This window comes from Chiloscyllium punctatum, chromosome 19 (genome assembly GCF_047496795.1).
Source record: "Chiloscyllium punctatum isolate Juve2018m chromosome 19, sChiPun1.3, whole genome shotgun sequence".
Classification (NCBI taxonomy): Eukaryota; Metazoa; Chordata; class Chondrichthyes; order Orectolobiformes; family Hemiscylliidae; genus Chiloscyllium; species Chiloscyllium punctatum.
In genome coordinates, this window is record NC_092757.1 from 60,533,046 (window position 1) to 60,545,432 (window position 12,387).

Genomic DNA, 12,387 nt, shown 5'->3' on the forward strand with positions numbered 1-12,387 from the left:
GTCAGTCTATCTCATGATACGCAGAACTGTAGATTCCCATCCAGCTCTGATTTCATGTACGCTCTTAAAATAACTAATTATCAGACTTTTAACATGCTGGATGGAAGGGTTGGTGTGGATTTGTTGGGCCAAAGGGTCTGTTTCCACACTGTAGGGAATTTAATCTCTAATCATGCTCACTGTAAACCTAAAGTTCCAGTTCCAGTGTATCAGTGAACCACTCAAATATAATCCATCTTTTGTAAGCTCAAAGGTCTGATGCCAGTCCTAGAACATAGAACAGTACAGCACAGAACAGGCCCTTCAGCCCACGATGTTGTGCTGACCACTGATCCTCATGTATGTACCCTCAGATTTCTGTAACCATATGCATGTCCAGTAATATCTTAAATATTCCCAATGACCTTGCTTCCACAACTACTGCTGGCAATGCATTCCATGCTCTCAAAACTCTCTGTCTAAAGAACCCGCCTCTGACATCCCCCTATACTTTCTTCCAACCAGCTTAAAACTATGACCCCTTGTGTTAGTCATTTCTGCCCTGGGAAATAGTCTCTGGCTATCGACTCTATCTATGCCTCTCATTATCTTGTATACCTCTATTAGGTCCCCTCTCCTCCTCCTTTTCTCCAATGAAAAAAGTCAGAGCTCAGTGAACCTCTCTTCATAAGGTAAGCCCTCCAGTTCAGGCAGCATCCTGGTAAACCTCCTCTGAACCCTCTCCAAAGCATCCACATCTTTCTTATAATAGGGCGACCAGAACTGGACGCAGTATTCCAAGTGCGGTCTAACCAAAGTTTTATAGAGCTGCAACAAGATCTCACGACTCTTGAACTCAATCCCCCTGTTAATGAAAGCCAAAACACCATATGCTTTCTTAACAACCCTGTCCACTTGGGTGGCCATTTTAAGGGATCTATGTACCTGCACACCAAGATCCCTCTGTTCCTCCGCACTGCCAAGAATCCTATCCTTAATATTGTACTCAGCTTTTAAATTCAACCTTCCAAAATGCATCACCTCGCATTTATCCAGGTTGAACTCCATCTGCCACCTCTCAGCCCATCTCTGCATCCTGTCAATGTCCCGCTGCAGCCTACAATAGCCCTCTATACTATCAATGACACCTCCAATCTTTGTGTCATCTGCAAACTTGCTGACCCATCCTTCAATCCCCTCATCCAAGTCATTAATAAAAATTACAAACAGTAGAGGCCCAAGGACAGAGCCCTGTGGAACACCACTCACCACTGACTTCCAGGCAGAATATTTTCCTTCTGCTACCATTCACTGTCTTCTGTTGGCCAGCCAATTCTGTATCCAGACAGCTAAGTTCCCTTTTATCCCATTCCTCCTGACCTTGTGAATGAGCCTACCACGGGGAACCTTATCAAATGCCTTGCTGAAGTCTATATACACCACATCCACAGCTCGACCCTCACCAACTTTTCTAGTCATATCCTCAAAGAACTCGATAAGGTTTGTGAGGCATGACCTGCCCCTCGCAAAGCCGTGCTGACTGCATTTAATCAAGCCATGCTCTTCCAGATGGTCATAAATCCTATCCATCAGAATGCTTTCTAACACCTTGCAGACGACAGACGTGAGACTTGTTTGAGTATATTAATGCAGAAGTCTTGCATTCTAGCTACAATCATGGCACACAAAATAATTAAAACATCTCTGTAATTGAAAATAATTTATTTCAGCATAACCTGAATAGGGTCAGACCATCAGGTTAGTGACAGCACTGATCATTTATAAGGCACTTTACATTACAGAGGATAAATATATTAGTAAATAAATATATTAAGAACATATTACCATAATGAAATGTCTTTCTATACAAATATAATACAACACTTTAAAAAGTTTTTCTCTTAATTCAAAGTACCCAAAATATACTGAGGAACCTTGGTAAATACAAGGTCCCATAAGGCTACATTTGTTTTTAAGTGCTTCTACTATCTGACAGTCAGGGTCAAGTCACAAGTGCTGGAAGTTTGCTATATCTTGGGCTATTTTGGAAGACAAAGACAACTTGGAATAGACCCTTCAATAAGCCCTTCAATTCTCCAGTCAAATGGAAGGCTATTGATACCCCCATGTCTCTGGTGAAGTAGATAGTTGGCAATGAATAATAAGCACCAATACCATGAAGAGCTGCTTCTGAAGATTCATGTTCCTGGATTGAGTGTTCCAAGCTTTGAAATAATTTGTTCTTTGTCATGTTGCTCCATCTTCCATTCAACTTTATTGTGCCATCCCATCTGAACACCTCATCTCACCAGCTACATGGCATGTTGACACTTTCTGCATTACCCTACCGGTTACTTGGTTTCTTCACCACCAGCCCATTATCCCACACGCTTCAGTGCTTCTTCACACCTACTCCCTACATCCTACTGGCTTCACTGTTTCCTCACTTCTGGGCCCTTCATTCTGCCAGCTATACCACTTCTTCACACTTGCTTTGTTTCTTCAGTTAGCTACACAGCTTCTTCACCAATCTCTCCCACGTTTGGTTCTGAACCTAGTTGGATAGAAAGACATCATCAGGCATTATGAAAAACTTTCAGTCATTACATGGGTTGTTCTGTTCAGCTAAATTGAAGGCTCTAAACAATATGGATAATGTACCCTGAATTAAGAATCACTGACCACAATCCCAGAATTAATCTTGTAACAAGAGAGGAAAATTTGCACAGATAAACAAATATTCTCTCATTAAAACACAGCAAAGAGTGTATTCTCCACACTTACACTTCATTTAAAATGAAGCTTGATCAGTATATGCTGGAACAAAAAAGTGAGTAAATCTTGTTTTGCAAAACCTTTCTAAAGATGAAATACATAATTTCTAGGGAACAAAAAAACTAGTCATTTCAAGGATACAATGTTATTATCAAGTACTCTGGATAAGTGTTCCCTTCCTGTTGTATGATTGTGTAACTATGCCAGATGGACTGCAGCGATCAAGGTGCCAATGAGGCTTACCAACACTTTCTCAAAGGCAATTGCTTTCTCTCTCTCCTTTTAAGATGCTCCTTGGACTTATCCCTGACCATGCATCACCTGCTCTAAAAACTTGTTGCTTTCTTGAATGCTGTTGAAGTCTTCCATGAAACACAGAGATTTTACTGCATTAAAGGTGCTTTATTAATCTTGTTGTTAAGCTGGGTTGGTTTGAACTTGGGTCCCGTGGATAAAAAGTAATTGTGTGAGGGGTTACTGATTATATTAGATTGACAGTTCAGTGAGGTAATCTTTGACACAAATACTAGAACACAAATTTATTGCTTTTTCTTTCCTCATCCCTGCCAATGCTCCCCACCCTGCAGCCTCCAAATGATTAATGGGAACATAATCCCAGGTCTGCATTTTACCAACTGGACATTCATTACCTGTGATTTTTGACAGGGACAATTGCTCATTTCATCATGGAGGATACAGATGTTGATGAAAGCAGCAGCAGTAACTGTTAGGTCCACCAGTTCTGAGGTGAACTACAACAATGAAATACTCCAGAAGGCTGAAGATATCTCAACACAGAGTCATACAATACAGAAACAGACCCTTTGGCCCAACCAGTCCATGCTGAACACAATCCCAAACTAAGCTAGTCCCACTTGCCTGCTCCTGGCCCATATATCTCCAAACCTTTCCTATTCATGCACTAATCCAAATGTCTTTCACACATTGTAATTGTATCCATATCCACTACTTCCTCAGGAAGTTCATTCCACGTGCAAACCACCCTCTATGGAAAGGATTTGCCTCTCATGTCATTTTAAAATCTCTCTCCTTTCACCTTAAAAATGTGCCCCCTAGTCTTGAAATCCCCCTTCCCAGGGAAAAGACAACTAACATTAACTCTGTCTATACTCTCATGATTTTATAAACTGCCATAATGTCACCTGTCACCTCCAGTGAAGTCCTAGCTTATCCAGCCTTTTCTCATAACTCAACCCTTCTGTACCCAACAACATCCTGGTTAATCTTTTCTAAACCCTCTTCAGCAGTTTTCTGGTGTATACTGACTTGGCATCACACTTAAAATGGCCACTCTACCACATGACTGAACAGTCCGAACGTGCTTTCCAGCAATTACTTTTGAAGAATTGTCCACATTATACAATAGGAAAATGTAATGAAAGTTAGGGTGCAGCTGATTATTTTTGCCACATATTTTATGTGAATTGCCTTCACACTCAGGTTAAACATTTTGCATTTCAAGGGTGTACTGTCAGCTTAAACTCTTCCCAGATCACCTGAAGCACAGGGCACATGCAGAGTTATGCTCCCTAGCTGTCGCATGAAATAATTTTAGATGAGCTACAGAGTAAAACTCTTTCTACATTACCTTGTCCCACAGTTCCAAAGCTGATTCAGAGGTCGGGTTGAGGAATCACTCCTTCCTCATTGGTGTGCTATCAAAGCTGGATTAATTCAGTGTCAAGTGATACTGAAATTGGGAAATTCTTTTTGCTCCAGTTGGGTCTGCGCCCACGAAGAACTAGATTAAGTTTATTTAAACTCACGTTATGTAGCGCCCTTACATGAGCAGAGAAGAGTGATCTACTTTTTGACTGGTACAATAAACCAGTTTTGCATACAAAGCCCAGAATGGACAGTTTGTTTCCCTAGATCCTTTGGTGTCTTTACCTCAGCAAGACTCTCATGATATGAAGAATTGCAAATTCTAACCCAGCCCTTATTTCTTGATCAATCGTAAAATAAATAATTTAAGACACTTTAATATTGTGACAGTAAATCCAGAGTTCCACTTATCATGCAGGGTCAATGAACCACTGAATAAGATACAGCCAATCATTTGTCCGCTTGAAGATCTGGTGCCAGAATTGATGATAATTGGTTCAAGGCTGTGATTCAGTTTAATGCAAGTTGAAAATTGTAATCTATGCTCTCAATACCATATTAATGTCTTCTGAAATTTTAGGTATGTTCTCAAGGTTTCAAAATGGAGCAAAGCAGCATAAATTGAGAAAGTAAGTCACACAAAATAATTAACTGTACAATATATTACATATTAAATACATTAAAATAACAAAACATCCCTTGCTTACAAAGACTTGAAATGAAGCTCTCTTACATGAGAAAGATGCTGCTTTTTAAACACAAAGTCCACCTGACTTGTGCAGAAATCTCTCCCTCAGGCTTCTCACTGAAATATGCTCTGAATTCCATTGCTATTGTTCCAATCTCCATTCAAAATTCATTTCCTAACTATCCACTTCATTTATCTCCTTAACATCAACCACCAGTTTGTTTGCAATCTTGGTGTCATATTGCACTGCAAGATGAACACCTGACCAAAATTTTGTGTTAGTACTCTGATCACCCATTCCCACATTTAACAGCACCAGACGGACTGCTATAAGACCATAAGATGCAAGAGCAGAAGCGGCCATTCAGCCCATCCAGTACACTCCACCATTCAATAAAATTATGGTTGATCTGACAATCCTCAACTCCACTTTCCCTGTCTTTTCCCCATAGTCATTTGTTCTCTTACTTATTAAAAACATGTCTATCTCACCCATTCCCCTTGTTACCTGATGACGCCCTGCACTCTTGGTTCATCTCCAACATTCTACCCTTTGCAAAGTTGAGATCATTCAAAACTCTGCTGCCCAGGTCCTAAATTGAACAAATTATCAGTTACCCCTAACGCATCAGTGCGCTTATTGCCACACTGGTTCCTGGCCAAACCATTTTTTGATTTTGAAATTCTCATACTTGGTTTCAAATTCTTTCCAGATCTCACCCCTACCTACCATGGGATTTCATTCAGAGGTCTCACAGAATTCTGTTCTTTTAATCATCCTGCCGTTTGTGACTGTGCTGTCTGCTGCCAAGGCATAAGGCTCTGGATTCCCTCTCACTGTGGGGTTCTGTGCTGAGCTAACACCTTAGGTGCTATCAATTGTTGTTGTTGAAAGGGATAAAAATCCAAACACACAAACAGGGCATTTCTCTAATCAATGCCAGAAGACGGAGAGTAGCGGTGGAAGGGTGCTTTCTGGATGGGAGATCAGTAACTTTTACAGGGATCAGTGCTGGGACCTTTTTCGTTTTTATTACACACAAATGATCTGAAAGAAAACGTGGGTAGTCTGATTAGTAAGTTTGCAGATGACACCAAAATTGGCGAAGTTGCAGATAGTGAGGAGGATTGTCAAAGGATAGAGGTAGATTGCAGATTTGGGCAGGAAAATGGCAGATAAGAATTTAGTCCAAACAAATACGTGGTGATGCATTTTGGAAGATCAAATTCAGGTGCGAATTGTACAATAAATGGTAGAACGCTTAGAAGGAATGACAAAGAGGGATCTGGGCAGACTGGTCCACAGATCCCTGAAAGTGGATATGGTTGTCACCAAGGTATACAGCACACTTGCCTTCATCCACTGAGGCATCAAATATAAAAATTATGTTACAGCTGTGTAAGATGAAATGAGCAATTGTCCCTGTCAAAAATCACAGGTAATGAATGTCCAGTTGGTAAAATGCAGAATATTGCGTGCTGTTCTGATTGCCAAGCTACCAGAAGGACGTGATTGCTTTGAAGAGGGGGCAAAGAAAGTTTACCAGGAAGTCGCCTATTCTGGAGTTATGAGGAGAGATCGGATAAACTTTCACTGGGAAGATAAAGGCTGAGGCGTGACCTGATAGAAGTCTATAAAATTATGAGGGGCATAGATAGGATGGATAGTCAACTACAAGAGGGCACTGGTTCTAGGCAAGAGTGGAAAGTTGAGGGAAGAAGTGTGAGGAAAGATTTTCGCAGAGGGTGGCGGGTGCTTGGAACACACTGCCAGTGGAGGTGGTGGAAGCAGGCACATTAACAATATTTAATATGCATGAAAGGGAAGTGAGCAGAGGGATAGAAACCACGTATAGGCAATAAGTAGCGGGCCTAAATGAGGATTAGGAATCAATGCAGACTTGGTGGGCCAAAGGGCCTGTTCCTCTGCTGTAGTCTATTGTATTATAAATGTATAGCCAATCACTAACAACGCTTAGGATGTTTACTAGATAAGCGGAAATCTCCCCAGCCACTTAATGCAATTAGCACCTTGGACTGTCTTGGACACTCTGCATCCTATGGAAACCACTGCAATACTCTTTTATAAAACAATCTCTTCGCTGCGGTTCATTACCATTCTAAGGCGGTTTCCAGAAATAAAATACATACAAGCTAAAAACATAACATGGAGAATAATCTATTTTTGGCAACTCAAAAATATTTTTTCCTTTCTTCTCAAGGAATATATACACTCTTATAGAACATAGAACAGTACAGCACAGAACAGGTCCTTTAGCTCACGATGTTGTGCCGAACATTGATCCTCATGTAAGGTTAACCTAATGTATGAACCCTCAAATATCTACCTGGATTGTTAGGGATTGTCTGGCAGTGGAAGGACTCATCTTGTACTCCATCACAATACACTTCAGTACAGCTCTCTTGAAATGTGTGTCGTGACTCATTGTTGTTCATGTGCTGCTCTTCTGCTAGCTGTGGCTCAGAACCAATCTGACATAGGCGTTGCTGACAGACGGAGCTTGGACACTCACAAAATGGGAAACTCCATTCATTAGAGGCTCCATTGTTTAGGATTAAAGGGATTGGCACCGATGGCTGAACATTTGGAAGATGGCACTGCCGCCCACGGTTCCCATAATGAATATGTACTCGACAGTCCTCCAGTGTACTGTAGTCCTGATGGAAGTAAACCATTGGTTGATCCATCTGGAAACTTCTTTTCCTCCGCCTTCGCCTCCTCCTGTTACTGGTCCGACTAGATTTATTTTCTGAAGGCACTTGATCTGGTTTGGCACAAACTGCCTCACTCTTTCTCCTTCCCACATCCATAGTTTTCAGGGATGTTTCAGGAAGGCAGAGTCCAGTGGGGAGTAACAGGTGCTGCTCCAAGCAGGGGCACTGGACAGGATGAGCGGCGCACTGGGATTGACAGCTGAACTCTGCCTCAGGCTGGCAGTGTCGTTTATCATTCATGAACTCCTCCAACTGTGTGCTATCCTGCTTCTCTGCTGAGCTCCAGCCAGGGTTCATGCATTGCACTCCTTCAGGACTTGGGTCAGTGTCGCCATAGTGGTGGTGCCGATGATGGTGGTAGTGAGTGTAGCTAAACACATTGTCTTCCAGAGGACCATTAACTGAGTCCATTGACCTGGGTCTCTGTACTTCAAAGGTTGAACTCTTCATAGTTTCCCCACCCACCCCACAGTACACAAGGGGATCATACTCACTGCTCAGAGAGCTACGGAAGGTTGACTGGCTCCCATAGGTACAATGGTTACTGATGTCTGTACAGTCCAGTGTTGAATCACTGGAGGAGCAGTGGCAAGGACCTGAACTGGAATCACTACCTGGGCTGTCAGCCAGGTATCCACTTCTCACTGAACAGTTAATACCAAAACTGTCCCCTGAGTAGCTGTGGTTGTCATGGTTGCTGGTGATCTGTGAATGATCAGGAGCACAGTTAGGCGTTAAGTGATGTGAGGATAGTGGGGCATTGCATGCTGAAAGGTGCTGCGGCCAGCAGGGAGGTTTATGCAGACATGGGTGATGAAGAACTTGGTCTGGCCATGGTGGGCCTTTTCGGACAGTAAAGGGTCTGTGGTGTCTGTAGAAAACTCCTTGGCCCTCAACATGACGGTAGTTACACCTATGCAAGTTTGAAGATTGTTGGGGCCTTGTGGCCACATATCTCATGGTGTTGAACCCTGCACGATAGACTTCTGGAGCAACAAAGTAATGGCCAGGGGGTGCAATTTGCATTCCTGGAGTCCTGGGATTGTTCAAGCGAGAAGGCCTGGAAGGAATGGCAGTGTCTGGCCTGTGAAGATGCGCATGACCAGGGTAACGCCTGAGCAAATGGATGCGCTGGTTTACTTGAGCAGCTGGATTGGCTTGGTCTTGAGGTTCCAGTTGCGGAATTGAAGAATTACCCTCTGAAAACAAAACAGAATAATGAATCATTAGCAACTACTAAAGTCAAATATTTCCTTTGATATTTAATTACATTCCTAAGGCTCAGGGGCCATTATAGCTTTACAACAGAATGGGGACCAGTCTTCAAAGCAACAGGCACAACGTAGGCCACTGACTCACACTTGAAATTAGATGCAGCTCTCAAATTTCATTACAAATGGACCTGGTACACGTTCTACCCCTATATGTGCTTGCAGATGACTTACTTTATCTTCTCAAAGATTGGGCTGTGCAACCACACAAAGCTGCAAAACTGGACTTGTATGGCATTTATTCATTTGTAATTTTAATCACAATCCCCCAGCATCAACAGCAGAGGTATGAATGCTGCTACTTTTGCTCCAAGTTCATTCTAGTGGAGAGAATTTGAACATTGACCATAGCACCAGACAGTGCTGTTAAAGAATGAAAAAGTGGCAATTTTTACTCGGTTCAAAATGATTGAAAAATTGCATGTTTTCAGACCTGTTCTGATAACACAAGGTCACTCCAGCCAGCAAGGTGAAAATCATACTTGCTGTCTCAGTTTCTATTTATGTTTGTTGCCCCTAATGTTTTTTTACTTCCAGAGACAGTAAGACAAATTACCTCAGTTGGTAAGTTATGTCTACCAAAAGTCATTGCTTTCCGCGGTACGGATACTGCTTCATGTATATTATAATCTGCATCAGGCTGTTTTATCCCAGCCATTCTAGCCCTTACCATTTAACAAACCCACAGCGTCAAATCTCAATTAGGATTTGTTTCCCTCAAAAATTCCTGAACTACACTCAGAACTTTCACCTACCAATGATATTGTACATGCAGAGAGGGCAGGTACGATGCTGAAGAAGCCAGGGATCTATACATTCCTTGTGGAATTCATGGAAACAAGAAATTATCCGTAGATCCTGTAAAGACACATCAACCATAGGAGAAACATTACATTCTACTGAACACACAGGACATGGACAGTGGGAGTTAACTATTTAATAGAACAGCACAGACAACTATGAGCGTGATTCTTTCACCAAATGACCTGGATCAGCTTGAGGAAGGCTGGAGCATCATGCAACAAGTGAAATTAAAATCTTGAGAAATGGAATGACCAAAGGATTATTATAGTTTTAACTGAAGCCCAGCTGGAAGAGGTCAAGATCTTGCTCTCTAGTGGGCAAACTAGAAAGGCAAGCCAGAACACAGTCCTTTCTTCTCAAACCAGAATTCAAACCAGCAATCAGATCCTTTTTAAATGATAAGGGTTTGCAGATTCACAATCCAGAACTCAATAAGTTTGGTTTTATTGCGCAAATACATTTTAAATACAAATGCGTGGTAAGAATCAAAAATCTAACTGGGGGAAAATATTCATTGAAAGATATCAGGCTGAGAAATTAAGCTCATTTATGACAATGAGGATTTCTATTATTAGCTGTTCCAATCAATCTGCTATGATTTTTTTCTCACCTGCCCATCAGCAAACTCCTCCAGACAGATAGCACACACTGGCTCTGACACATTGCTACTCTGTGAATCCAAGCCGTTCTGATGCTCGTGACCCTGAGCCTGACACCTTGATTGATAACGTCGTGTGGCGAGCTGGCTGATCGCATTGATAGTCTGCTGCTGCAAGGAATTCTGTTAAAAAAGGATGACATTGAGATGAGAATCACAGAATCCCTACACTGCAGAAAGAAGCCAATCAGCCCAATGAGTCTGCACTGAATCTCTGAAGAGCACCCTCCCCAGACCCACCGCCCCACCCCATCCCCATTACACTGCATTTACCATGACTAATCCACATAGCATGCACATCACTGGACACTATCAGGCAATTTAGCATGATGATAAAGGTCTTAATTAAGGTGTCAAATTTTAAAGAGCATCTTAGTAAAGGAGAGAAATTATGAGAAATAAAGGGGTCAGGATAGGAGTAAGAGCTTAGGGTCTAGGCAGCTGACAGCACTGTTGGCAGGTTGAAGGGCAAATTGGCATCATGATGTTATATCAAGGATATTCAAACAGCACTGTATCTGAATCAGCTGATTTTCTCTATTCTCTTTCTCCTTTCTTTATGTCATATTCATTGTTAAATTCATTGGATTTCGTGTCTGCGTGGGTTTCCTCCGGGTTCTCCGGTTTCCTCCCACAGTCCAAAGATGTGCAGGTCAGGTGAACTGGCCATGATAAATTTCCCGTAGTGTTAGGTAAGGGGTAAATGTAGGGGAATGGGTGGGTTGCGCTACGGTGGGTCGGTGTGGACTTGTTGGGCCGATGGGCCTGTTTCCACACTGTAAGTAATCTAATAGCATGGATGTGGCATCATTATTAGGTGTAACCACTTAACTGTGACGTTCAGACTCTTGCTACAAGGTAAACCCTTTACACTTTCACTCATCTGTTGGACAACAGTTACAAGGTGTCTCAATCCAGGGTTCAGGGTAGTCAGCATCCATTCTCAAACCTGTTGGAATTTTTTGAAGAGGTAACAAGTAGGTTAGACCAGGGGAACCCAGTGGATGTGGTCTATCTGGACTTTCAAAAGGCCTTTGATAAGGTGCCACACGGGAGACTGCTGAGCAAGGTGAGGGCCCATGGTGTTCGAGGTGAGCTGCTGGGATGGATTGAGGATTGGCTATCTAACAGAAGGCAGAGAGTTGGGATAAAAGGTTCTTTTTCAGAATGGCAGCCGGTGACGAGCGGTGTCCCGCAGGGTTCGGTGCTGGGGCCACAGCTGTTCGCATTATATATTAATGATTTGGATGAGGGAACCGGGGGCATTCTAGCGAAGTTTGCCGATGATACAAAGTTAGGTAGACAGGCAGGTAGTACTGAGGAAGTGGGGAGGCTACAGAAGGATCTAGACAGGTTGGGAGAGTGGTCCAGGAAATGGCTGATGGAATTTAACGTGAGCAAGTGCGAGGTCTTGCACTTTGGCAAAAAGAATATAGGAATGGACTACTTTCTAAATGGTGAGAAACTTAATAAAGCCAAAGCACAAAGGGATCTGGGAGTGCTAGTCGAGGATTCTCTAAAGGTAAACATGCAGGTTGAGTCTGTGATTAAGAAAGCGAATGCAATGTTGTCTCTTATCTCAAGAGGGTTGGAATATAAAAGCAGAGATGTACTACTAAGACTTTATAAAGCTCTGGTTAGGCCCCATTTGGAGTACTGTGTCCAGTTTTGGTCCCCACACCTCAGGAAGGACATACTGGCACTGGAACGTGTCCAGCGGAGATTCACACGGATGATCCCTGGAATGACAGGTCTAGCATATGAGGAACGGCTGAGGATACTGGGATTGTATTCGTTGGAGTTTAGAAGATTAAGGGGAGATCTAATAGAGACGTACAAAATAATACATG

General features: G+C 42.4%; 1 protein-coding gene across 2 annotated transcripts in view; it reads right to left on the reverse strand.

The window, feature by feature from the left end:
- Window positions 1–1,684: 1,684 nt before the first annotated feature.
- The window catches only part of rnf43 (ring finger protein 43), a 196,119-nt gene continuing 185,416 nt past the window's right edge, over window positions 1,685–12,387 (reverse strand). For both annotated transcript variants that reach the window (XM_072589512.1, XM_072589510.1), the window contains 4 exons: window positions 10,490–10,660; window positions 9,831–9,933; window positions 7,417–9,003; window positions 1,685–2,533 (listed from right to left, as the gene is read on the reverse strand). In XM_072589512.1, the coding sequence (XP_072445613.1) occupies window positions 2,490–2,533; window positions 7,417–9,003; window positions 9,831–9,933; window positions 10,490–10,660 (1,905 nt within the window). In that variant the 3' untranslated portion in view covers window positions 1,685–2,489. The remainder of the gene's footprint in view (window positions 2,534–7,416; window positions 9,004–9,830; window positions 9,934–10,489; window positions 10,661–12,387) is intronic.